Genomic DNA, 13,947 nt, shown 5'->3' on the forward strand with positions numbered 1-13,947 from the left:
ATTTCCATACTTTTTAAAAAGTAACTTTTAAAAATAATTAAACCTTACATTTGAAAATGATTGTGCATTTCAAACCAGTTTCACATACATTGTCTCTTTTGATCTTCACAACTACTAAGAGTAGAAACTGGACCAGGATACTAATAAAGGGAAGTAACTCATGCACAATGACATATGTAGAAACTGGCATCAGAACCAAGTCTTTTGAGGTCTGCATACATTTTTTCCCACTGGGCTATGTCACATTCTAACAATACAGTTTATTTTTATTTTTTAGATATTTTCTATTATGTAATAAATTATTTCCATTTCCAAACCTTGCATATGTACAATAGCCTGCAAAGAAAATTGATATCTATAATGGTGGACCCAAAATATAAAGCCCCAAGTGCTTTATCAATAAAACACTGTATTATTTTTATTATACTTTTAGTATTAAACACATTTTACTATATGTTATATATTACTATCTGTGTATGATTTATAATGGTACATATATATATATATAGTAGTGTTTACTTTTGTACAAAACTGTGTTAAATGAAACTCATATATATCCATGCATATCACTTTGCTGGTTCCAAGGTGAACAAACTTTGAAACTATATATCTATATACATATATACTATATATTATATATATATACTATATATTCTATATATAGACACACTTAGCCAGAATATTTATTTTACCAAAACACTCCGAATCTTTACCAAACAGGAATGTGTATTATCTTTAACTTTTATGTATAACCTATTTGATTAGTATATGTGGACTTAACAAATTACCAAAATAATTATTAAATTAGAATTTTATGAAAAGTAAAACAAATCCTTAGGCAACTCAAATCTCCAAAACCCTCCCCAAGATGTTATTTTCCCCAAAAAGAAATGGTGGAAAGCATTACAGCACAGTGCTTTCCAGCCACACAGCTTTGGTAATTGACTGATACTCTCAAAGACTTAACTTTTTCTTTATAGTATGATGATCAAATGAGATAATGAATACAAAGTACCTACTGTGGTGCAAGGCCTATAGTAATTTTATTGAAAAAAATTGTTTATCAAAGTAACACATATACCTCAAATGTATGTACAACTATAATATATATCAATAAAAATGTAAAACAAATCGGTAATATGTAACATAGAAAAATTAAAATCGTGATACAGCTTCAAAAGAAAAGCAAAAAGAAAAAGAATGACTTACTCTGAATTTGCAAAGTTCCCTGAATATGAAAAAGTTGTGAAAATGTCCTTTACCTGAGCAATCCCCTCTTGCCTCTCTACTTTTGCTGCCCACTTGACCTCTTTGATCACAGTATACCTAAACTATTGACAGGGTGACAGAATTCTTAACATAGTCCTTTAAATCTGTTTGCACTCTCATATCTTCTGTTTTCTCTCTCATACCTGGAAGGCAACAAAGCATCTGGGACTCATGCCTTCAAGTTGAAAAGACATCACTGAGGGAGTGACATTGACAGCAATCCAGTCTTCAAATGTTTTGTTTGTAATACTTTGATTGGATATTTTGTAGAAAATTTCAAATTTTGTTAACACCCCATTTTCATGCTCAGGTTTGTTCCACCTAAATTCCACCACAACTTCATTCTTGTTACAGCATTTTCCACTTGGTAATATAAATATTCTGGGGTTCTCTGGTGCTGATGGAACTGAAAAGTAGAGGCACGGATAGAGCAGAAAAGAATAGAAGACGGACTTTTACCACTTACAATGAGATTGTAAACAACTTAACAATATTTCTCATTCCAGGCATTTGCAGTATATTTATTGCATTCTTAAAGATCTTCAGGAGATAATATTCCATAGCTTTCTTCAGGAACTTATCCTGATAATTTCAGCACATCTGACTGACAGGAAAGACTTCCTTACTTTCAACTCAAATCCTTCCTACTACCATTTAAGCACACCTTTCTTGTCTCTGCCTTGTGTAGATGGAAGGTGTCTGGTTCTCCCTATAAAATGCAACATTCACTTTCATCCTGACAGAGTGATTTCAGCGAAGCCGAAAATGTCATCATAGGGATGTCTGGCAGTAAGTCCCACCAGCCTTCGGCCAGTTCAGGGTGTAAAACACAGCATAAATCAGAGACCTAGGCCCTGTCACCCTGAAGTCCCTAGGAAGTAGAAAGTTTTAGGGGAGGCTGATAGTACCCCAAGAGCAAGGTTTGGAAGTACTTATTTATTCTAGAGCCAAACCAAGCGGTTCAGTATCTCTCAGTCTTTTAATCAGGAGAAATGTCTCTGCCTGATTTCTAAGTCATTCTCTCTGGATGGCCCTCTCCTCTCTTAGGACTCCTCCGCAAGGTCTTCATTCCCTCCTTCATTCCAATCACATTGCTATCTAATGTTTAACACTCACACTATTATTCAATCTCCAGGCCTTCTTACATTAGGCTTCTCTTCTTACATGGGATACCTCTTCTTGCTCCATCTTTCAGGGTGCACTAAAGTTTCCGTTTCCCAAAGGCATCTTCCCTCTTAAGAATGCCTGAGGCAGCTTGATATAGGTGAAGGCTTCATAGGCTTGTCTACTCACTCTATGCCACTGCTGCTCAGGAATAACTCTCTAGTATCTACTATCATTTGCTGTGCATGTGTTTATCTCTCCCCTGTTTTATGAGCTCCATCAGAGAAAGCATCTCTTCTTATTCCTTGTTAAATCCTCCCAAGTCTAGTATAGAATGAGCACACAGTAAGTGGTTAATAAATATTGGTCAATTTGGATAATTTCCTGGTTATATTGTAAATTTCCTAAAGGCAAAGGCCAAATCTTATCATCCTTTCTTATTGCCTCCAATATCCAGCAGAGTGCTGTTGACTCTTGCTCCCACTGGCTCCCCTGATGGATGCAGTCAAGTCCATTTCCACAGGAAAATTCAACCAAGCTGATATCCCAAGGAAATCTCAAGCAGAACATTCCCGGATCCAATGCTAACTGCTCTGGAACCTGCCCATGTCTCACTATGTTCCTGTTGTGTGATTCATAGATGAATATTGTTGAAATAATCTTAACAGTAAAAAAGGCAATGGGGAATGGATATCTATATTTATTAAGCTCTTACTACCTGCCAAATCCTGTATTAGCTTTACATAAATTCCTGTCATTTACCAACATTTGTAAAAGCGACTGATTGGAGATTTGATTAAACTACTTAGTAACTATTTTATTTGGGCAGCCACTAGGCTTTCATTTTCTTTCTTGCATAATCAAGATAATAAGACTTTCCTGCCCGTCTCAGAGCTATGTGAGGATCAAATGAAATGATGTTTCTGACAAATGATAGGCATGTAGTAAATATTTAATAAAGGAGTGATACATAAAAATGTGCTTTGTACACTTTAAGGTGATATACACATGTAATGATATGGCTAGTATCCTTTTTAAAATATCTTTTCCTCAAAACATTAAATTTAGGTATCAGTTATTCACCTACAGAAGATTCCGAATTCTCGTCTATGAGGATAGTCTGCCTTCCAAGAAAACTGTCTCGCCCTTAAATGCCCATTTTCCTTATAAAAGATTTTGCAAATTACCTGAAATATGCATCTGCATCTTCTACATCACTACAATCAAATGAAATGGCTGTTAAGAAATCTTTGAACTATTCTTTTGGAATAAATTATGCATATTTATGTTAATAAAGCTATTCTAGTCTCCAAAAAGTCATTGAAAGGATATTGAATCTAAAAACATCTATAAAACTGAAAGTTATTTTTAAATATCAACTACCCATTCCAGATCATGAAAAGTGAGATTCTGCTTTTTTAAAAAAAGAGAGATTTTAACCCCTGTACCTGTTTCAGGTGCTCGAAGGGACAGAGCTGTTTTGGGGCCCTTTCCCCAGTAGGTATAAGGAGTGACAGAAAGATTAAATAAGGCATGAGGTTCCAGTCCTTCCACAGTAAATACAGGTAAAGAGTGTCGTTCACTAGCCAAGAACTAAAATATAAACAGAAAAACATTATTTTCTCAGGGAGAGAATTACAAAATCATTCATTCCTTATTACCTAAAATCTCCAAACTTTGGTTCACATGTAGAATCATAATTTGCAATTTTGGAAGTGCTAATTTTGGCAAGTTCCATGTTGTGCCACACAGACCAGTTAAAGTGTGTCCAGCACAGCAGTCAGCACCAGTCAGAGACTGGCTGCAAACAAGTCTTCTGGGGAATACCCTTAATAATCAAATGCTATGGGAATGACAAAGAAGACGGGCTTGGCTAAGTCAAGATGCTACAGATCAGTGTGGGTAGGGCTGACACAGATGGTACGGTCTGTTTGAGAAATGAAAGTCACTAGAACCAACACCATACCTTAGAATGAGCACTAAATTCTACACTGTAGAAAACTACACCCCAGTCTACCGCAGGGGGACCATTCCACAGGATTTGAAAACTTGAAGCATTTCCTTCAATCCTAAATGAAGACTCTTGAACAGAATCTGGAATAACCTTAGGGGTAAAGGAAAAGTTCCCTACAGGATGAAAGAAAAAAAAGAAATAGGAGAAAAAACTGGGGATTATTGATCAATATAGAAATCATAGAACATCAATAGCAATTACTAATAATTAGAACTGAAACAAAATTTTTCTTTTCTTTAACATATCGTGAAAAAAATCATCTTTTTCTGACTTTTTCAGGCTGTAAATTTGGGTTAAGATCAAACTCACTGCAAGCAAATGAACTGAAATTACTGAAGCCTTGTTCCTCTTAAAACTTAATTCTTAAGAAAAAAAAATTTCAGCCTAAGTATTTATTTAACCAAAGGTATAATGAAGTAGGGAAAGCAGGAATGAAATACTGTACCTGGCAGAGGCTTAAGGGATGTCTGAATAATTGTGAACTGATTAAATTTGGCTGGTTCCAAAACAGAGACACTGGTTCTCTGATCTATTTCCTGAGTTGTGATAATCCTAAAGCCATTGATCCAGAACAGCCGACCACTATAGTACATCAGTGCATTCTGGGAAATTTCAGAAATACTCCAGGCTGCAAACTCTGCGATGGTGGCATCCCCAGTGCTGCTAAAACATAACGCCAATTAGTGTGTGTTTCTGGAGTGGTGGAAGGGCTAGTCCATGCAAATACTCATGAGAATATGTGTTTGTGAGTATCTGTGCATGTTCGTGTACATTAAAATAAAGAAAACGCTTTCTAACAATTATTGTCTTTTTTGTTTCATATTAAGTTGGGTTTTTATTTTACATTTTTTAAAAGTAATAGACCTAAATTTTCTGGGGGCTTTTCCTGTTTCTTTGAGATGGAGTCTCACTCTGCTGCCCAGGCTGGAGTGCAGCGGCATGATCACAGCTCGCTGCAACCTCCACCTTCCAGCTTCAAGATATTCTCCTGCCTCACCCTCCCAAGTAGCTGGAATTACATGCACACATCACTATGCCTGGCCAATTTTTTTGTATTTTTAGTTGAGACAGGGTTTCACATGTTGGCCAGGCTGGTCTCGAACTCCTGACCTCAAGTGATCCATCCGCCTCAGCTTCCCAAAGTGCTGGGATCACAGGCATGAGCACTGTGCTCCTCTCTGGGGGCTTTTCTTATTAATGTGATATTACAGTATCAAGAGTGTTTAGATAGGTTGCAGCCTTTTAAAAAATACTTGTGATTTTGATAATACTCTACAACAAAGGCACAACCTGGATTCCCATTACTTCATTAATTCAGAAATTGCATCTTTGGTTTATTCTATGTGCTCCTACAACACTTGCATTAGCATGAGAAAGACATGAGGCAAGGTTCTTACAGGACCTGGAAATAAGGTAATCATCCAGAAATGAGACCCACAAAAACCAATGCCTGAAGTATAAATTTGCCATCTGTAGATGTGAAGCAGAAGGGCTTTGGGACCAACCAATGCAATCAATTAGCCTAGAGATGTGGAGTTAGCCTATGGATGTGAAGCAGAAGGGCTTTGAGACCAGTCGATGTAATAAATCATGACGGAGACAGCAAGTTAGGATTCAGGTACATGTTATTTTAAAAAGGAATGCCTATTGCATTGAGGGATTTGAAAAAAAGACACACCCAAAGTGCAAGAATTTCCAAGCATTTATCCGGATTTGACAGGAATGACAGCTCTTAAATGTGGTAGCCATGAGGACTCCAGTCCCCAGGCATACAGAATAACTCTGTTATGAACAGAATTCATCACTGCTCTGACACTGCCCTGTGTGGGCAGCCTTCTAGGGTACCCGACAACACTCATTCAGATTCCTTGTTCTTAAAGCAACCACCTCACATCTAACCCAGTTCACATGATGAGAAGAAATCATGGCCTGTATGCCTACATGACTATTCTCATTTCTGAATGAGACTAGGCCCCACTGTGAATTAATGAATTTGCAATGTAGGGGGTTCTTCAGAAACAGACAGAACTGCATGGAACTCCAGCTCAACCAATTATTAAATGTTTGACTTCAGGCGAATAATTTAACCTCTCATTGAACCATCTATTAAATGTGGGTATAACACTAATAAGTCTGCATCTGGGTGAAGCTGATCTCATTTCATCATGGTTTTCTCAAGAAATAAAAAGATGGATTTTAAAAAATCAATTCCATGACCCCACAACCCCAAAATGAACAGCCAGGCATGACAAGATGAACAGAGAAAATCAATCCAGAAGGCATGATCTGTTGAATTGTTTCTCCCCATTGAACCATGCCTTCCTCCTACTCTTGGTTAGTCATCTGATTTACCTGCCATTTATTATTCTAGCATGCTGGGTCCTTCACTTTATACTACTCACAACTGTCTGTTATTTCAAAGTGCTTATCAGTTTCAATAGTTTGCTCAAAATGCTCCTTTTCAGACTAGGAAATTCAAGTAAAAACCCTGTTACTTAAATTGTGTTTAGAGGTTTTTTCCCTCAATAGAAGGAAATTTTGCAATTATTTTTACTTGAAAAATCTGCTTGTTTCTAAAATTATAACACTTGTTTAGTACTCAAAAACAGAACTATCTCAGTTATCCTCAGCATTTTGGAGTGATTGATTGATTTTTTTTTTCAGTGATTTCTGTAAATCATTTTAAAGCATTCACTTTTCTCTCTTTAGAAAAATATAAATAAAAGTTTTGTTTTGAGAATTTCACAGTGCCTCAAATAGGTTGTATTTGTATCAACTAAAGGGAATGGATGTACATAGGAGAGGGAAGAGTAGTTTGAAGGGCAATTCAATTACAGTTCTTAAGTTCAGAATATGACGAGTGACAGCAATCAGTTTATCTCATCTCTACTACAGACTAGAGATGTACTGCTCAGTACAGCAGCAACTAGCTACATGTGACTACTGAGCCCTTGAAATGTGGTATGACCAAGGAATCAAAACTTAATGTTATTTAATTTTAATTAATTTGTGCTAAATTTTAAAACTAGTATTTGATTCATATATTATGGATCATGTATAATATATTAAAATTTTTTTGAGTATTTTAGAACGAGTATGTAAATCAACTATTTTGCCTGTAAATTTTATGAAATCTAAATACAGATCAAAGATTTTCTATGAAAACTCAGTTTGCAAATTAAGATACGCTATAAACATAAAATACAAACAGGACCTCCAAGAATTAATGTGAAAAAAGAATATAAAGTAACTTTATAAGTTTTTTCAGATTGCATATTGAAGTGACATTTTGATATCTTATCAAAATATTAAAATGTACTATTAAAGTTACGTTTACTTGTTTTTACTTTTTTGTAAATGAGTCAAGTAGAATATTCATAATTACATATGTAACTTGCATTATATTTGTATTGGACAAAGCTGACCCAAACTAAAGGGAAGGAATTTTGATTATATATTAGAAAATACTTTCTCCTTATAAGATGACTCTGAAATCCCAATCTCTATGTGTAAAACTTCTTTTTTTTCTGATAGGATTAAAAGGCAAGACTTACTTGGAGGGCAAAAGTGCACCTGCCCTTTGTGTTATTTTACTGGGAGCTGCTATACTCCACTATGCATACATACAAGAAAACATTACTAACTTTGAGATGAGGAAACACATTTTTTAGGAAGGAATTTCCTTCCTCTACTTTACATTGCATCTGTGGATGCCTGAGGAGCTAAACTCAAAGAAGCCAGCATATACAGACACAGAGAATGCAGAGAATGGACTATGATCCTTCAGGACACTGTTGCTTTGAACATTGTCTATATCTCACTTTAGACAGCTTGTTTTGGCAATCAGGTTGTCAGTACCTTAAGCTCCTAAGGAAAAGAATAATCAGTTTTCTCTGATTCACAGGTAGGAAACCAGCTGAACTATGTACCATACTTGATATGAAGTAATTGATCAATCAGACTTGTTGTGTTTATGTGCTTATATGCATTGTGTGTGTGTGTGTATATATGGATATATACATAAATATATATCTACATACATCCATGTGCATACACATATATACACATCCATATATATGCATATATATGTACATCCATATACACTTCCATATATACATATATTTATATCCATATATGCATATGCATATAAATGTATGTGGATATATATGGATATACAAATATGAATACATACTGATGCATGTGTATAAATCTATATCTATAGATAGATAGAAAGATAAATATACACATACGTACACTCCTTTTTCAGAGTCTCCATGACTTAGAGTTTTTCTACTTACCAAAAAAAGTAATTTTTATTCTAAAAATATTGTCAGCATTGTCTTCATAAAACAATTGTTGAACTTTATGAGACTTTTTTGGAATTTTGATGAAAGATATGAATCCTCAATTTCAGAGCACTGACACATCCTAAAGCCTTCTATGAACCCTCTGGGGACCCAAGAACTTAATAACGGAAATCTTTCCTTTAGAGTATGACATTTTGTTTTAATCACTTCCTGACCATTCCTCTGATTAACAATGTGATATTAGGAAAATGCATTAACATCTCTGGGCCTCAGTGTCTTCATCAATGAAATAAAATGATCTCTAAATTCTCCCTCTCAACGCTGGGTTCTAATGACTTTATGTCCCATATTTTAATTTTAGATGTGTAACTTCTCCCTTAAAAACTATTAGTTAAATATTTTTAAATTATTGGCTATTTACAAAAGAACATGGATTTTAAAGTATGAGTAGAAGTAAAACATATAACCCCAAGAACACTAAGAGTAGGGTGGTAAAAATTAGGCATATATAGTCATAAAGTTTTTAAATCATTTATGAAGTGAAGGATATATTTGGATGTTGACTTGATAAGTTGAAGATGTATCATGTAAAAAATGCATATTTTAATTTCTAATGTAGCCTAAAAAATATAAATAGACATACCTAAAATGTCATTAGAGGAGATAAAATGGAATACTAAAAATTATTTTATTCACCCACAAAAATGGCAAAGAAGTAGAAACAGAGGAACAAAGAGCTAAGAGAAAAATGGAAGTCACACATCAAGATAATAGACTTAAATCCAAACATATCGATAATTATATTAAATGTAAATGAACCAAATGCCTTAATTAAAATGCAGAAATTGTTAGATTGTGTAAAAATGCAAAATCCTGCATGTTGTTTACAAGAAAGACACTTTAAATGTAAAGACTCAGATCAATTCCCAAAATGTTGGATAGAAGGCGAGGACTAACTTGCAGCTCCCATTCAATGGACAGAGCAGCATGTGGAGACTCACATCATGAACTTTTGCTCCAAGAACTACCACAGGAACATACCAAGACAGCTGAGAGAATCCACAGACCCTTTGAAGGAAGAGACTTGCTGCTGCAGGCTTTGTGAGACAGCCAAAAAACTGAGTGCCCAAAGTGTGATATGGGGAGTGTCCGCCCCCAAACACACATCCTCTGTGGGAAACCTGAAGGTCCAGATCATGGGAAAAGGATTTGACCTCACCTGGAGCTGAGGCAAATTTAGAGCCAAGCAAAATATAGGGGTAGAGGAAGCAGCGGGAAGAGCCCTGTGAGCACTTGCAGACCCCAGGGAAGCCATTCCTGACTTTGTCTTGCTAAGATCCTTGGGGAGAGCTGCCAGTGGAACTGCAGAAAGACCACAGAAAGAAGAAACGTTCCAGCTGAACTTTGTAAAGTTTCCTGGACAGAACCTGGAAAAGAGGACAAACAGGGAGTGCAGATATGAACACAGAAACCATGACAGGTGGAAGGTATGAAACCTGAAAGCCCTGCTTGCTTTTTCAGCAGGGAGGCTTGTAACTTGCAGCAAGTTCTTCGCCCTACTCACTGGCTGCATGGGGGACCCAGTGGGAGTGAGACCGGCCTTTCAGGATGTGTGGGAGTTGGGCGAAGCCTGTCTCTGCTGGCTTCTCCTCACTTCCCTGGTGGCCTGTATAAGGCAGTAAAGGCAGCCATAATACCCCTGGGAACATAACTCCATCAGCCTGAGAACTACACCCCCATCTCCCACAGCAGCCACAGCAAGCCCTGCCCAAGGAGAGTCTGAGCTCAGTCATGCCTAACCCTGCCCCAACTGATGGTCTTTCTCTACCCATCCTGGTAGCTGAAGACAAAAGACATACTCTCTTGGGGGCTCTATGGCCCCACCCACTGCCTGAGAAACCTGAATACTTATCCAGGTGACTCTAGGGCAAGCTTGTATCTTCCCTATATTACTGCAACTAATGCTCTTTTGAAAGTGCTAGCTCCTGGCTGGAGGCCAACCAACAAAAACCAGTGCACTAAACAAAAGTACCACAAGGGACCCTCCCAGAGTCCACTTCAGTCCCCTGCTATCTCCACCAGAACAGGTACTAGTATCCATGGCTGAGAGACCTGAAGATGAATCACATCATAAAGCCTTTGCAGACACTTCCCAGTACCAGCCTGGAGCTGGGTAGCTCCACTGGGAGGCTAGACCCGGAACAGAATTAATAATCATCGCAGTTCAGCTCTTAGGAAGCCCCATCCCTAGGGGAAGAGGGAGAGCACCACATCAAGGGAGCACCCCATGGGACAAAAGAATCTGAACAGCCTTTGAGCCCCAGATCTTCCTCTGACATAGTCCACCCAAATCCAGAAAAACAATTCCAGTAATATTACAAAACAAAATTCTTTAACATCCCCAAAAGATCACACTAGCTCACCAGCAATGGATCCAAACCAAGAAATCTCTGAATTGCCAGAAAAAGAATTCAGAAAGTCAATTAATATGCTAATCAAGGAGGCACTAGAAAAAGGTGAATACCAACTTAAAGAAATTTAAAAAATGATACAGGATATGGGTAGAAAAAATATCCAGAGAAATAGACAGCATAAATAAAAAACAATCACAACTTCTGGAAATGAAGGACATGCTTAGAGAAATGCAAAATACACTAGAAAGTCTCAGCAATAGAATCAAACAAGTAGAAGAAAGAACTTCAAAGCTTGAAGACAAGGCTTTTGAATTAACTCAGTCCAACAAAAACAAACAAAAAAAGGAATAATAACTAAAAAAAAGAACAAAGCTTCTAAGAAGTTTGAGATCCTGTTAAATGACCAAACCTAAGAATAACTGGTGCTTCCAAGGAAGAAGAGCTATCTAAAAGTTTGGAAAACATATTTGAGGGAATAATTGAGGAAAACTTCCCTGGTCTTGCTAGAGATCTAGACATTCAAATACAAGAAGCCCAAAGAACACCTGGGAAATTCATCATAAAAAGATCATTGCCTAGGCACATAGTCATCAGGTTATCTAAAGTCAAGATGGAGGAAAGGATCTTTAGAGCTTCAAGGCAAAAACATCAGGTAACCTATAAATGAAAACCTATCAGATTAACAGCAGATTTCTCAGCAGAAACCCTACAAGCTAGAAGGGATTGGGGTCCTATCTTTAGCCTCCTTAAACAGAACAATTATTGGCCAAGAATTTTGTATTCAGCAAAACTAAGCTTCACAAATGAAAGAAAGTCACAGTCTTTTTCAGACAAAGGCTGAGAGAATTTGCCACTAACAAGCTAGCACTGCAAGAACTGCTAAAAGGAGCTTTAAATCTTGAAACAAATACTTGAAATACACCAAAATAGAACCTCCTTAAAGCATAAATCTCAAAGAACCTGTAAAACAATAACACAATAAAAAAAAAGATATTCATGCAGTAACTAGCATAACGAATAGAATAGTACCTCACTTCTCAATACTAACATTGAATGTAAATGGCCTAAATGCACCTCTTCAAAGATACAGAATTGCAAAATGGGTAAGAATTCACAAACCAGATTTCTTCTGTCTTCAAGAGGCTCACCTAACACATAAGGAACTCACAGAAACTCAACGTAAAGGAATGGAAAAAGATATTCCATGCAAATGGAAACCAAAAGTGAGCAGAAGTAGCTATTCTTATATCAGGCAAAACAGACTTTAAAGCAACAACAGTTTAAAAAGACAAAGAGGGAAATTATATAATGATAAAAGGGCTAGTCCAACAGGAAAATATCACAGTCCTAAATATATATGCACCTAACACTGGATCTCCCAAATTTATAAAACAATAACTCCTAGACCTAAGAAATGAGACAGGCAGCGACACAATAGTAGGGGCTTCAATACTCCACTGACAGCACTAAACAGGTTGTGATGACAGAAAGTCAACAAAAAAACAATGGACTTCAACTATACTCTAGAACAAATGGACTTAACAGATATTTACAGAATATTCTAGTCAACAACTGCAGAATATACATTCTATTCATCAGCACATGGAAAACTCTTCAAGACAGGCCACATAACAGCCAAATAAACAAGTCTCAACAAATATAAGAAAATCAAAATTAATATATAAGTATACTCAGACCACAGTGGAAAAAAAATTGGAAATCAACTCCAGAAGGAACCCTCAAAACCATGCAAATACATGGAAATTAAATAACTTGTTCCTGAATGATCACTGGGTCAACAATGCAATCAAGAGGAAGAGGTAATAATTATTTGAACTGAACAGTGACATAACCTATCAAAACATCTGGGATACAGCAAAAAGCGGTGCTGAGAGGAAAGCTCATAGCATTGAATGCCTACATCAAAAAGTCTGAAAGAGCACACACAGACAATCTAAGGTCATACCTCAGGAACTAGAAAAACAAAAACAAACCAAACCAAAACCCAACAGAAGAAAAGAAATAACAAAGATCAGAGCAGAACTAAGTGAAATCAATACAAAAAGGCAATACAAAAGGTAAATGAAACGAAAAGCCAGTTCTTTGAAAAGATAAACAAAACCGACAGACCATTAGGAAGATTAATAAAGAAAAGAAGAGAGAAGATCCAAACAAGCTCAATTAGAAACAAAATGTAAGACATTATAACCAATACTACAGAAACACAAAAGATCATTCAAGGCTACTATGAACACCTCTATAGGCACACACTAGAAAACCTAGAGGAGATGGATAAATTCCTGAAAATATACAACCCTCCTAGATTAAACTAGGAATACATAGAAACTCTGAACAGAGCAATAACAAGAAGCAAGACTGAAATGTTAATTTAAAAATTGCCAACAAAAAAAAGTCTAGGACCAGACAGATAAACAGCTGAATTTTATCAGATATTCAAAGAATTGGTACTAATTCTATTGACACTATTCCAAAAGATAAGGAGGGAATCCTCCCTAAATCATTCCATGAAACCAATATCACCCTAATACCAAACCAGGAAAGACATAACACAAAAAGAAAACTTCAGACAAACATCCCTGATGAATACAGGTGCAAACATCGTTAACCAAATACTAGTTAAATGAATCCAACAGCATAGCAAAAAATAATCCATAAAATCAAGTGGGTTTCATACCAAGGATATAGGTATGGTTTAACATACACAAGGAAATAAGTGTAATATACCACATAAATAGAATTTAAAACAAAAATCACATGATCATCTCAATAGATGCAGTAAAACCACTTGACAAAACTCAGCATCCCTTTATGATTAAAA

At 36.3% G+C, this 13,947-nt stretch overlaps 1 protein-coding gene across 1 annotated transcript in view; it reads right to left on the reverse strand.

The window, feature by feature from the left end:
* The window catches only part of ROS1 (ROS proto-oncogene 1, receptor tyrosine kinase), a 146,568-nt gene that overhangs the window by 74,287 nt on the left and 58,334 nt on the right, over nucleotides 1–13,947 (reverse strand). Inside the window, exons 18-21 of the mRNA XM_011935073.1 lie at nucleotides 4,833–5,047; nucleotides 4,340–4,500; nucleotides 3,822–3,966; nucleotides 1,413–1,675 (exon numbers count right to left, since the gene is read on the reverse strand). Of these exons, the coding sequence (XP_011790463.1) occupies nucleotides 1,413–1,675; nucleotides 3,822–3,966; nucleotides 4,340–4,500; nucleotides 4,833–5,047 (784 nt within the window). The remainder of the gene's footprint in view (nucleotides 1–1,412; nucleotides 1,676–3,821; nucleotides 3,967–4,339; nucleotides 4,501–4,832; nucleotides 5,048–13,947) is intronic.

This window comes from Colobus angolensis, unplaced genomic scaffold (assembly GCF_000951035.1).
Source record: "Colobus angolensis palliatus isolate OR3802 unplaced genomic scaffold, Cang.pa_1.0 Scaffold14, whole genome shotgun sequence".
Taxonomy (NCBI): Eukaryota; Metazoa; Chordata; class Mammalia; order Primates; family Cercopithecidae; genus Colobus; species Colobus angolensis.